General features: G+C 36.1%; 1 protein-coding gene across 1 annotated transcript in view; it reads left to right on the forward strand.

Annotated features, from left to right (window-relative positions):
• The window catches only part of LOC117223746 (putative ferric-chelate reductase 1 homolog), a 57,309-nt gene that overhangs the window by 9,173 nt on the left and 32,813 nt on the right, over nt 1-15,323 (forward strand). The window contains exons 2-3 of the mRNA XM_033476220.2: nt 9,038-9,357; nt 12,012-12,103. Coding sequence (XP_033332111.1) covers nt 9,038-9,357; nt 12,012-12,103 — 412 coding nt within the window. The remainder of the gene's footprint in view (nt 1-9,037; nt 9,358-12,011; nt 12,104-15,323) is intronic.

Consider the following 15,323-nt stretch of genomic DNA (forward strand, 5'->3'; position numbering starts at 1 on the left):
ATTAGCTTGCGTCGATTAGAGTACGGATTTTATGCATTCACGACAAAAATCTATGGAAATTTCTGTTTAACTCCTACTTGTTGCAGTCGTACGAAGAATTTTGATTTTGCATTAAGGAACCAAAGCTAATAATTGTCAATAAAATAACTCGATACGATTTGAGACAATAAAACAATAAAACGTGACTTCTTTTTGATTGATTGAAATTTTTGCGACTGGAAACAAGTTTCTATTAAACTCGATTTCGTCTAATTGCTTATTTCGTCTGATTTTTATTTTGCTTGTAGATTCGTAATTTCACGATTATTTTTAATTTTAATCGGCATTTTCAGACGGTGGTTTAAATAAAAGTAAAAAAAAGTACAGTCTTGTTCTCCAATTATGCAATTTTAATATTACAATCAGCATTTGAAATAATATTTTGAAACACAGGTTAGGCAGGAGTACTTCAAGTTCAAGACCATAAAATAATCTTCCATTTTATACGTAATCAATTCAACCCATTTTCAAAAACAATTACTATTTTAATATTTTGAAACGGAAATTAAGCAAAATAATCCTAAAGGAATAAAAAAATCTCTGTCTTCTGATTCGAAGAAATGCCATTGTGAAATGCCATTGGATTCTCTTCGATCCATTTTGATAAACAATTACACCTCAGTTAACATCTCAAACGAAGATAATTTAGGGCCATAAACATAACCGATAAAACCTCGTTTTCTAATTCGATAAAGTGCCTAAAGATACTATATTCCCCAATCTACTGTCATAACCAGTTACGATTCTACTTATCATTCTGAAACACGGATGAGCCGAAGAAAAATTCGGCTAAAAATCATAAGATAATCTTATAGTTTTCCTCCAAAAAATGTACATGCTCTGCAAGGAAGCTTTTTCCACAGACCGAAAAACTGTTCACAATATTTCTGGCATCTCGAATTTGCCCGGCAGCGAAAGGAGGTTAACAGAGACTTCGTCAACATTGAGTATCAGCCGTCAGAGTTACAAAAGTACCGTTCCGTCGAGATTAGAAAATTTCTCCAGGTGTCGTCAGCGGGATCGCATCGCACGGCGCGGCGTCACGGGACGAGGATACAAATCCGTTGATTAACCAGCCGCCTGCGTTGCAGTAGATATCTGTTGCACCGAGATACAATCGCGATTCATAGATCGATGCGTGAGCAGCGGCCGAGCATGGCACGGCAGAATAAACCGCAGAACACTATGCGGGAAGCCTTGTGCTCGTTCCTTCGAACAATGCCGTAATAATACATGATAATAACCGACGAACCGTGATTACCGTGCCTCTTAACTTTTCATCTACCATTCAAATGTTGCTTTAATGAATGGATTTCGATGTACTTACACGATGCCGGTCCTCCATTAGGATTAGAGAACAATGTCCTCGTTCGACGCTATTGTGATACGTGCACGCGCCCTTTTTTGCGATTCTCTAATTTTTAATTCGACATTATTCGTCATTTGTACCTCTTTTTTCTCTTTGCAACCTTTGCGGCGTTCGTGTTGTTTCTGATCCTTCGGGAGTTTATTTTTTTTAAATGAGCAGAAGAATGTTTCATTCTTTCGTCAGAGAGAGAGAGAGAGAGAGAGAGAGAGAGAGAGAGAGAGAGAGAGAGAGAGAGAGAGAGGGGGGGTGGGGAGAGGGGGTGAGGGGGTGAGGGGGAGAGAGAGAGGGAGAGGGGGAGAGGGGGAGAGAGGGAGAGAGAGGGAGAGAGAGAGAGAGAGAGAGTTTTTCGAAGGAGCAGTGGAAGAAAAGAGAAAGATTGCTTGCTTCGTGACTGTTAAATACGTTCACGCTAGAGGTGCTACTAGAATCATCAAAATGACAAGTACTAAATTGTTTCATTTGCGCATCGTTTAGTGTGATTATGAAGACGTATTCATGGAAAATTGTTGAATAAATTCATCTTTTCTCGATTTGTTAAGATTGTTGACAAATTTTTGTTACTTTCATGAAACAGTACGGTGATTGTACAAACACTACTTACGGGCAGAGAACCGTTTCAAATGATAAACAATAAGCTGTCTATTTTAGTTTAAATCGTGTAGACGAATTGACAAATAAAACGATAAATGTTGTCCTATTTTGCTATTAATAGAGACTTATTTCAATTGAAAGTTTATCTTAATTCTACTGATTCTCTCGTTTTCATTTCGTCGAAAGTGGTCTCACGTTAAAATAATGAACAGTTGTAATATGCTGCTTTGTTTCAATTTGATCAGGAGAGTATCGCAGGTTGCCCAGAACACTGGTGCTGTAGGTTGTAGGTCACAATAATCTTTCGACGGATTTTACTGTAATGTTCGATAATAATCTTTAATCTAAAAGTTCAAATCTTTCATTCCGATATTGTTTGAAAATAAGGGATACTGTGGACCGTTGTAAAAGATTCGAGACGCGTTTGAAAGAGAAAGAATTTAACGTTTTGTGTGGCAAATTTTATTTGAAATAATAAATAACAAATCACAAATTAAACTAATATTTCATTCGCAAATGATAATTAATTCTTTATTTAATTCAAAAATCATTTAAATAATTTCATAAATAAGTGATTTATTATTTTTTACTTGCAAGTAGAATGTCATACATTCTTTTGGATTTTAGGTAAGGACAAATAACAAATAATTTTTACTCCCCTTTCGACTATTGTATATATTATATTAATTATATTAATAAATATTTCGTAGATCAACTTCGCTAATAAAATGCTACTTTTTTTCGTTTATCGTGTGATAAATATTAATTTCCATTCATTATCATTGCAAAGCTGAACTAGTGCTGAGTAAATCATAAATAAAAAGCTATAATAATTGAAATTGTATTTACAAAGAAGAAATAAAGTTTATTACATCTAGCAATTATTTTTGTCTTGTATTTAAACTACCAAATAATAAATAGTTTCCTTATTTAAATAATCATTTAAATGAACAGTTCGTTATACGATGTACAACTCTGACTAATCGCAGCCATATTCGCCCGTCTCTTTAGGAGAAGATTTTTTTCAGCAGACAATCTGATATTTTCTGAAAGAAACGTAGATTAAACGCTGCCAACGTGAACGTTTAACCAGCCAATTTCAACAGGTTTTGTAACATCCCGGCGACACAACGAAACGATTAACAGGGACCTTAATTAGGCGACGGACGTTCATCAGTTCCTGCTGTGCGCGATCGAGGAGCTAATGGCATGATGTCCCAAGGTTCCAATGTTAATGCCTCGACGGGGAACAAAATGTTGTGTATTGTTCTAAGGCGCCGCGTCATGGAGCAGTCGGTGTCGATTTAGCCGTGACGCGAAATCGTCCGCGTTTTGCAACAATCATGTCTCTTTTCCGCAGCGATACATCAGTCTGTGCAGCACGCGTGCATTCTCCCGGCGTGACATCACGATGCGCACTACGGTTGGATGCACAGTGGGCGATTATTTTTGTACACGACTTGCAGATTGTTTCTCTGCCATTTTTCTAACGTTTAACGAAATCGACAGCTTTAGTTAGCGTTGAATATCAATTAGGGCGAATATTCTGTAACTGTTCACGTTTACAGAATCGTTTCTATGCAAGAATTGACTTTCGGTGAAGAAAAGCAACTCTACAAACAACTGATTCTATAGAAGAATGAAATTTATTTATAAATTCATAAAATTAAATGTATTTATAAATTCACATAAAATAAAATTTATTTATAAGTTTGTAAAATTAAATTTATTTATACATTCATAAAATTAAATTTATTTATAAATTTGTAAAATTAAATTTATTTATAAATTCATAAAATTAAATTTATTTATAAATTCATAAAATTAAATTTATTTATAAATTTATACAAAAAGTTATTTATTTATGAATATACAACAAATTTATAACACTGTCGGAAAGCCACTTCGAGACTATTATAAAATTAAGGTATTTCATTTCACACGTTGCTGACACGCCGACAACCTGAAAAATTTCATAAAATTACAGTGTAAAGTGTAATAAAGTGAATCTACTTAATCAATTTAAGATTGAAAAGATACGTTGTACGACATCAATTACATTTTCAACATTCGTGCGTTCCGCGGCATAAAATAAAACGAAGATGATATACAATATAGACTAGCGTGCAAATGTATTTTCACATTTGAGCAGACAATTCCGTCAGCCAAGTATAGTTGACAAAGCAGTCAAAGTGTTAAAAATCGTTCGCGATGATGCATCGTGACAGGGATGGTATCAAAGAAGCCGTGCACGAAGAAAGATTTTCGCGGCGAGTGTTTTGCGCGTACGCGACGTCGTTCCAAATAAATTGAGGCGCATTATGTGAAGGGGTTGCTCGGGGCTTGCAGACACGCCGGCGATATTTTAATATCATCGCTTCTGACGCGTTTTATTTCGCCGAGGCAACAACTTCATGTCTCGCGGCAGGATGGGTCGCTTGGCCTCCATTGTGCAACGCTAAGTCGATTTTAACCCTGCGAACAGCCTCTTTTCTGAAAGCCCTGGGTCCTGGATTCTTGAAACCGTTTTCCGATCTTCGTTGTTTATCGCCGAGTACATGGAAACTTACAGCAGACTCTGCCGTTTCTGCTACGTGGTGAAATGACGAATGCGATATATAAATGCAATAAATCGATTTATCGATTATATTATTATCATTATTATCATTATTATCATTATTATCATTATTATCATTATTATCATTATTATCATTATTATCATTATTATCATTATTATCATTATTATCATTATTATCATTATTATCATTATCATCATTATTATCATTATCATCATTATTATCATTATCATCATTATTATCATTATCATCATTATTATCATTATCATCATTATTATCATTATCATCATTATTATCATTATCATCATTATCATCATTATCATCATTATCATCATTATCATCATTATCATCATTATCATCATTATCATCATTATCATCATTATCATCATTATCATCATTATCATCATTATCATCATTATCATCATTATCATCATTATCATCATTATTATCATTATTATCATTATCATCATTATTATCATTATCATCATTATTATCATTATTATCATTATTATCATTATCATCATTATCATCATTATCATCATTATCATCATTATCATCATTATCATCATTATCATCATTATCATCATTATCATCATTATCATCATTATCATCATTATCATCATTATCATCATTATCATCATTATCATCATTATCATCATTATCATCATTATCATCATTATCATCATTATCATCATTATCATCATTATCATCATTATCATCATTATCATCATTATTATCATTATTATCATTATTATCATTATTATCATTATTATCATTATTATCATTATTATCATTATTATCATTATTATCATTATTATCATTATTATTATTATTATTATTCGATTTATAACAAATGCAATAAAGGCAATAAATACGGTAGCGTTACTACTGCAATCTAAAATATGTATATGGTACATTACGCAAGACGGACGATGCACATATTTATTACATCCGCATGTAGGTATATCTTTTTACATAAATTAAAGGGGAAGAAATAGGTATGGGCAGTACAAAGTACATTAACTTCTCCCCAATTGTCTCTCAAAGACAATTTGGGAAGCGGAGATACGGTTGTTCGAGTCTAACAACTATATAAAAACAAGCCACGAAGCACGAATAATCATATTCCCTGTTCCCAAATTGTCAATTTTTGTTTACAAGCTGATGGACATAATTGAGGAGAATTTGTTGTACCTAGATGCGGTCAATACTAAAAAAGTTAATTTCATAAAATAATTTGCAATATTTTCTTCAACCATAGAAGATGCTGTTTCTTTTCTTGGGGACGATGCAACAGCGAATAATTCACGATCGTAGCACTAAAATTGCCTTTTCGAGTCCTCCAATCGCGAAAATCCACAGTCGTCGCCGAACATGTTGCTGTCTCTTTATTGTGCATTTTCCACAACGTATCCGCACAATTGCTTGTAATTTCTGTTTGAAACATTAAGAACACAATCTCAGCCTGCGCTGCCATTAATCGAGGAAATTAAAATCGATTTTCCGAGGTCGATGCTACTATCGTCGAAATTCCCAGCGGCCGCAGACCATGCAAGTGTTTCTATTAGCACGGGATCGAAGAATTTATCGTGACTGAAGCAACAGTCTCCAGGGTCGCGTTCGGATCGATTACATAAGAAAAGAGCGGGGTGTTTCGATATCGTTTAGGAATGCGCGGCGAAAGAAATCCTGTGGGTCGTCCGGCGGAACTCAATAGGTGAAAGTCAGCGTCTTTCATGCGTGGGCTACGCGCTCCGCGGACGTTAATTCTAAGTCATTCACTTCTCGCGGCCGCGGCCCCTGTCAGACGCCGGTTGAATCATCGTAAATTGCACGGTCCCGTTGCTTTGTTTCGTTTCGTATCGTATCGTATCGTATCGTGTCCTATCGTATCGTATCGTATCGTACCGATCGGTCATCGTGCGCGTTTCAGATCGCGGCTCGACAGTCGGAGAACTAGTTGTTTGACTAGGTTCCATGAGAGATTCTGGGTCAACGAGACCCAACACGGACCGCTGGACGCTGAAACTTTCCGTGGTCGAGACGCTTCGCTTGTCCCATTGATCATAATGCGTTTTGAAACAATCCTGTTTACTTCGGGGACCCATTCGTTACTGCAACCGAATCGTTTCGGAAATTTTCAGCGGCTGATCTCATCGGATAAACTGGTTTACGGTACAGTAGAACTTCGATTATCTGAGAATTCAGAATTGATCGTTAAATTTCTTTTTATTTTCGATTGATAATTGATACGATAGGATAGGATGATAGGTCGTACACGGAATAATCAAAAATCGATATAATAAAGTTCGAGAAAGATTTCGTTCGATTAATCGAGGTTCTACTGTACATATATGTAGCGGCTGTGGCCACGTTAACGATTTCTGTGAATCTGAACGCGGAAAGTCTTGTATCACGTAAGGAATCTCCAAGTTTTAATAGACTATTTAATACCTTCAGTTTTGATTTTACTTAAATTAATTAATTGAATTGTTTTAATCAAAGAATTATGTTACAGTTAAAAAATGTGAACTTTGAAGTATCGACTGCAATGTTTAAACCGCTGAAATCAAATGGAATTGCAGTGCTTTTAAAAAATTGAAAATAATAGATACGTTGCGTAAAATTTGTTAATTCTGAACAATGGTTTGGTGAAAAAGGATATTTTTAGGGGTTCCTACGAATTGATTAATAATGCTTCTCGTTAAGATATTTCCACTTTTGAGGGTTCAAATGAAAGCTGGCAGAACGCACTATATAATAGCTTCACTTTAGTTGAATAGACATTTCAAATTCACATTGAGAAATCGCAAAGTTCCGATGGCTTATTCGGAGCAAAATGACTCGATATTAAAGGGAAGATTCAAGTCGATTTAAAGTCGTATTCCTGTCGGAATAGCTTAAGTTTCGGGAGCTTAAATTAAAGCTAGGAAAACGTACTTTACGATAGGTCCGTTGCACTTTAGAGAAGCGCTCGAAATCACGTTGAAAAGTCAAAAAATCTCGATCGCTAGTTTCCAGAAGAATTATAGGATTCGAAGGGCTTATGTCAAGATTAGAGAATTTACTTTATGGTAGGACTATTTCGGTTTCAAAAAAATATTCTTTATCATTCGATAGTCGCCTGCGACTTCTCCTCTTATCACGGGTGGAACGACACGTGTGTCATTGTGCGATCCAAATCTCGGAAATTGAGAATAATGATGCAGCGTATCGGATGAGGAAAAAGTACGGACGGTAGAGCACGACAGTGAATTCGATGTGGTGACTAACGCATAGGATTCTCCGTTGAATGGTTTCGTGAGTGACGCACCAGGAAAACCAGCCGTGATACTCGTACGGTCTGACGTCCGAAGCGAGGCACGAATTCTTGCGTGTCATAAAACGCGGCTCGCTCTATTCTGCATCTAGATGTTCCTGGAATTGGAGCAGCATCCTTGTATCCATCCTCCTCGCAATTATTTCTCTCTCTAGGTCGCTGAAAAAGGAGATCGGTTAACGCTTGCCTGACACGCATAAGGACAGATCGGTGGCTGGGCAGGTTTCTGCTACGAAACTAGCCTTGGCAGTGTACATAAGACGTTGCACTAGCATTTAATATGCTCCAAACTATTTTCAAACGACTAGGCAGAATTTATTAGCCATAGTTCACAATCCCGGCAATGTTCTCGCGCTGCCAATCAGATGCTCCAATGAATAATCCGTGGTTCTTCTGCGAATTCGTTCTGTCACAATTGTCATCCTTGTTGGCCAATATATTCAAACTCGTCATATGCCGAAAATATTATCGACGATTTTGGATTATTTCTGTTCAGACATTATGAACTTATAAATCATTATAAAAAAACCCTTCTATATGAAACCTTCACATGTTTTTTTCAACATCTTATTACCTATTAATTTATTATTTCTCAATCCGCGATTTTAATTTAATTACATCGCGATTCGTAATTAATGTAATTTAATTACTTTGTATTTTGTAATGGTACTCCAATTTCGATTACTAATTACATTGTAATTTAATTGAATGGTGATCTGAATCACGAATTACAATGTAATTGACTGTGATGATGTAATCGAATTATGATGCGATTGAATAATAATAATAATGTAATTGAATTATAATGTGATTAAATAACGGTGTAATTAATATATAATATAATTGAATTTCAATATAATTTAGTTATAGTACAATTAAATTATAACTTAATGTAATTACAGTCTAATGGAATTATAATGTGATTAAATCACGGCGTGTGATTAACTTATAGTATAATTGAATTGCAATATATAATTTAGTTATAGTGTAATTGAATTACTTTGCAATTATAATTCCTTGACTAATTCGATTCGAATTCTGCACAATTCTGATCAGGACATATGATCTTCATTTTATCTTACGGAAATGTATTTTCTACTGTATGTGAATGATAATTATTCGCAGAATGTTTGTCTGTTGCAGACACGAAAGGGGTAGTTCTGATCCTGTTGAGCATCATGGCTACCACATTGGCTCTCCCGAATGGTGCACCGCAAAGTGCATGCAAAGACCTTCTTCCTCGACATCCTGGAAGTTCCAAGCAGGACGCTTATCCTGCTCCTTATCAGGTGCTACCGGCTGCAGGACAGGGCAGGGTCCGCTTAATTCTGGGGAGCCCTCAAGGATTAGCTTACGAAGGCTTCATGATTCTAGCAAAAGACTTCGCGACCGGCGAACTGGTCGGCGAGTTCGCGAATCTGCCTGAATTCGCGAGGACCATAGAGTGCACGGACGGTGTAAAGGTGAGAGATCGCGCGACTGAACGTGCAAGCCGAAGAGAATTGATTGCTTGGGTCAGTTAGAGGATCACGTTCCCGGACGATCGAGGACAACATTTTTCGCGCGTTGCTTACCGGGTCACGAGAAATCTCGCTTTCACGACTCATTGTACTACTTGTTAACCTGGCGGGGATACCGATGGCTCCGTGAGCAAATGACAGTCGAGGTATTGGTGACAAATTTAGAGAAGGGAGCAGGAAAGATATTTTTTTTGAATATGATAAGAGCTTGTCGTTGCACTGTATTCGTCGGCTTCGATGTCCGTTATTTTTTCTTAGCCGAATTTAACCCTTGAAAAAGATCAGTGTGACGGAAAAATGAATGATCGATTACATGAATTTCTTCTTTGAAAATGAACACTAAATTATAGTCAGACGGGCTCAATCCTCAAGCGGTGATCACTGTTTTAACCCTCTTAGTTCCGACCGAAAGAGTCGCATGTATCTGAGCGAAATATTAAATATATAATTATATTATAGTTTCGATATGAGAGAGAGAGAGAGAGAGGGAGAGAGAGGGAGAAAGAGAGAAATTACATAAATTTTAAAAAACCTTATAATTCGGAAATTCAAGAAGGAGGAAGAAATGAATTATCAAAATTATTTATTATTTATTAAAAATATTCAGAAATCAACATTTTCTCAAGTGTAGCTAACAACGATAAAAGGGTTGACACCACTAGTGATATCGTGATGTCAAATTGACTTCGTATCAATGATGGTGATTCATCGTTAAATTGAGTCGCCATTAATTGATACGGAGTCAATTTGGCTTCAAGGCATCACTACCAATACGGAGTCAATTTGACATCAGATCATCATTATTGATACGGAGTCAATTTGCCGTCAAGTTAGTGCTATTGTAGTAGTAGTCAATTTGACGTACATCATGACTAGTGCTAGGAGTCCATTTGACGCACGTCACCACTCTAAGGTTAACTAAGATGATCTTCGTCCTTCTCAATCAATTACACGTTGGGAAACGAATGATGAACGTTGTGAATATCCTCTTTGAAAATCAAATACTGAATTGAAGTCAAAAGTGTTCTTGAATAGGGTAGTGGTGCTGGTTATTGTGTGGTGAACGATTCCCCTGCGCCTTCGATTTGTTTTCGGGCATAATTAACTTTATATTTATCGAACAAGATATATGAAATTTTCAAACATTCTTTTATCAAAGAATGAATCAAATAAAAGAATGCAATTTTTCTTTTTTCCTCAAATGAACAAAATGAAAGAATACAACAATTTTTTGATTCAGAAATAAACAAAACAAAATTTAATTTAAAAAACGAGCGAAATAAAAGCATAAAAAATCGTATAAAATAATCGATAAATATAGAGTTAATTATGCCGAAGGCAAAAGGATTGATCACCCCAAATCGGCTCCACTATCCTAACCGCCGCGTCACGTGAAAAACGTTCTGTCTATTCAGAATCAGCAAAAAATGTATGAGATTGACACAAGACACGGATGAATCTTGGCAATACAATGCTCCTGCATTCAAGGTGAACACGAGCAAAGTATAATTCAATCAGAAACATCAATCGAGTTCAATGGAATGCCCATTGTGTTTGCACGGTTGCAATCTTGCTAACGAGTCACACATATTTATGTTTTGTCCTCGAGTTTAGAAATGAGTCTGCGGGAATACGAACTTGCACTAAGACTTGCAGTATAACGATGCTGGTATGCCGTCTAAATTCTGCAGAATTTTCTATTATATATGTATATAAAGAGAATTTTATTTACATCTATAATACAAAACTGTCGTCAGTGGTATTATAATAGATAAATTCAGTGTTTTAAGCATTAGACTGTGAACTTTTATGCAAAGTAAAAAATTGTTTGCATGAATTGATAGTAGCTGCAATAGACAAAATTATTTCTGTCCTTAATAATTGTAATCAATTAAAAATACAATAATGTTTCTACATTCTTTAAACGCTTTTAGCGTTCCACACTTGAGCTGCGGATTTTCGTCGTAAATGCCTGAGGTCCACGGTCTAGTATCGTAATTTTTCTGCGAACTAATTTGAACGCTAGAACTACAATACCATAAGAAAATCTAACGTCAAAATACTCTTCGAAGTCACCGCACTTCCAAAGCATCTGCTCACGGAGCGCGTCCCAGCATTGAAGTCTCCGAGGAAGATCCTCTAATTGGCGCGAGCGTAATACAGTAAATTCTTCCTAACTGACCCTCAGATTGTACACAGAAGTGGACAATTTGGGAAGAGGAGATACGATTATTCGAGCCTCGAGACTCGTTTTTATAGTTACCGATTGTCAACAACTATAAGAACAAGCCGTAAAGCTAGAATAATCGTATCTCCTCTTCTCCAAATTGTCCATTTTTGTGTACAAGCTGAGGGTCAATTAGGGAGAATTTACTGTATCGGGGGAAAGGTTCCTTCGATAAACGGCACTGCTGCCCTCGTTCGCTCGTTCGATCGTAGATAATTCGTGCAAACGTGTGTCCACGATGAAATCGTTCGGATCGCAGCGAAAGATCTCAAGGCTGCGAGTGACTCACGTGTGTCGCTAGTTTGTCGAAGGACACGTTCTACCGTGTTTTGCCTGCCGGTGAAATATTTTCCTTCTCTGCTGTGTACAGAACGCGGTGACTCACACGAACACCAGCAAGAAGCATAATCTCGAATTCGATTGGGAGGCACCGGCCGATTACGAGGGAACCATTGTTTTCAAGTGAGTATCGAACGTCTGCGCAGGATTAACAACGTCCTGGGAACAGGCTACACAATGTCAATACCTGTCAAGCTGGCTTCTAACCAGAGTTGAAAATTTTATTTTTATAAGATTTTATTCGAGTACGAATTTTTATTCAGAGAAAATTCAGGAATTCATATGGAAAATATTCGAATAAAAATTATACAGTATAAAGTGTTTCTTTCACATAGTTTATCGATTTCTTTCATTCACGTTTTCTTTTTTTACAATCGACATTTCTTGAAATGTTGCATCGGAAAGTTTTCTTTATTCTTGGGTAGATTGATCATTGATGCATAATTAAATAATTCTTTCTACGGATGCAGAGGAAGCCATCGACGATTTCATCATTCTATAGTAGTTTTAATTGAATTGATCTTGAATTGTATTCGTATAAATATATTTTTATACAATTATGTAAAGAATAAAGAATTATTTGAATAATGTATCCCAATTAAGAATTATTCGAATGATGGATTCGAATTAAGAATCATTCGAATGATGGATTCGAATGAAGAATTATTCGAATAATGTACTTGAATTAAGAATTATTCGAATAGTATACTCGAATTAAAAATGATTCGAATAATGTACTCGAATTAAGAATTATTCGAATAAATCGATAGAATAATTTATAAGGAATGAAATAATTGTTATTCGAATAAAACATTCGACTAAAAAGTACTCATTCGGATAATTATATTAGATAAATATTTTTTAATAATAATAATGTTTATTCGCGTTTAACGGGATGAAAAAAGAAAGAAAAGAGGATTATTCGAAATAATTCGAATGATTCCCAATTCTGGTTTTAACACTGGTATTTTTATGAATGCATCCTTGAATAGTTACTGTTGACCAGTTTTGTACACTGTCACTCGAGAATATTGTGCAATTTGCTATTGGAATCTTTGCTATCGGAATAAGGTTGAGAAAAATTGTTTCTTAAAATTCGTTCATGGATTTCCTTGCAGATTTCCTTGGACAATTATTGTAGACCGTTTTTGTGCACTGGAAATGAGAAATTTTAAATGGCCAACTAACAGAATGCAACCAAGCGTCCTTATGTTCGAGGACACTTGTAGATAATTCTATGTCGAATGTTTTGTCAGAGGTTTCCATGTTGATAAATCATTGAACGAGTAGTTATCGTTAATCATTTATACATAATTCTGCTTCAAATATCCGGACAAAAATTTCCTTCGAAATGCGTCCTTAGCAACCCGTTGATCAATTTTGTATACTGTACCGATACAAATATTATAATTTTCCACTAGATTGCAAACTGGCGCCTTTAAGTCTCTGAGGACAACTGTATAATTCTTCTGAAAATATCAAGTCAAAGATTTCTTTGTGAACGCATTCTGAAACGTTGTATACTGTAAAATTAATTTAAATTTGATTTATTTAATTTATTTACGACATGGAAAAAAATGTTTCCATTACAAGTACAACTATAAATATTATATACAACGTGATCCATGCGGTCGAGGAATTATGAATATTATCGTGAAATAGTTTGTTATTAGAGCCTGTGAGAGTTTGAGTTCGCGAAGAGCCGCATAATTGATCCAAACAATTTTCCTATTTTTACAAGATAATTTTATACCCTGAACAGTTAATGTTGCCAGATTTCTGCACTGAAAATTTATTCGTATATGTATAGTATTCGAGTACAGGCTAGTGCCTCTAACCTGAGGAACGATGCAGGAACATCGTTCTTCCGAAAGAAAACTGAATGGAGACATTCATTTGAAAGCGCAGCGAGTTTCCCAGCCGAACCGCCGGCAGCGAACGGAATTTAAGAGAAATATGTTTACTTTGATTCAGCCGCGCGCGATGTGGCTAATGCGCCATAACGACACGGTTGTTGGGCGTGTAAAGGGAATAACTGATAGGCATGCGGAAGCAAGGTTGAATCGAGTCACGAAAATCAAGCACCCCGGCGTACTTTCACATTAAATTTCCTCATAATCCGTATCAGGCTGTCACGACCTGTTAGATCTAAAGGTCTTCCAGTTTCAGCGCTGCAAGAAACTAGTACGTATGCACCATTCTACCGACCAGTTGGTTGTAAAATTTATATCAATTAGGACGACCCGTTGTGCAATTTATTTCTTCATTCGACTAAACGCTGTCTATTCCTACTATGAAGTCATGGATAAAGTTTCTGTACACACACGGGCGGAAGATTTTTTTAAAATCTTCTATCAAGCGATTGCAGCAGGTCCTAGACCAGTCATGAATTCTATGGGGCATTTAAATACCATGGACACTGGCTACTTTCTCTTAATTTAATCCGACTTCTATAGATCCTAAATGTCCTTCACCGACCACAGATTTTTTTTGCATCCTCTGGGTCTCTGTATTGGCTCTCCTAAAATTGAGGGCAAAGAAGCCACGCCTACTTACGGCGTTCCGTTCACTGCCAGTAGACTGCGGATTTTATGCATTCATAATAAAAATGAGTAGGTGAAATTTTAAATAATGAAAATATTAGAAGAATTTAAGGACATCTGTGTACTATTTTTGTATTGCCTATTCTTGTTGTTGTTGCCTGAACGTATCAAAATAAAACAAAAATGGTAAGCACGTACTGAAACTGCTCAATAATTCTTGCACTAATTTTTTACAATACTTACATTAGTTTCAGTTATTAAGATGAAATTAAGCTGATCCTGAATGCATCCGTAGAAATATATTCTTATAAAATTACGTAAAGACAAAAACAGTCAACAATTATATTCGTATTATTGCTCGAATAATTTTACAATCTCCATTCGAATAATTTTTGACGAATAATTCTTAGTCGAATAAAATACTCGACTGAAAAGGATTCATTCGGATAATTAACTTCGATAAATATTTATTCTCGATTGGCTCTCGTAGTCTCCTCATCCTCGTACCTAGGCCCCGAAAAAATTTCATCGATGCATAAAAATCTTCAAGTACGAAACCTCTTTCCTACGATTATTACAGCTCTCGTGCAACTCGATAGAAACGAGCGAATCAGCCACGTGCTCGAAATGGCAACAGCACGAAACTATGTTAGCGATCGGTTCGCCGGTTCGGTCGGCCTTTTATCGAGCGTCAGCGCGTTCGAAGCGGAATCCTGGAACCAGCCATTCCGAGAGCAACAATTAATTGGACGTTTAATTTCTGGGTCGGAGTGCTCGCGAGCCTCGAGCACCGGGGCGCA

This window comes from Megalopta genalis, chromosome 6 (assembly GCF_051020955.1).
Source record: "Megalopta genalis isolate 19385.01 chromosome 6, iyMegGena1_principal, whole genome shotgun sequence".
Classification (NCBI taxonomy): Eukaryota; Metazoa; Arthropoda; class Insecta; order Hymenoptera; family Halictidae; genus Megalopta; species Megalopta genalis.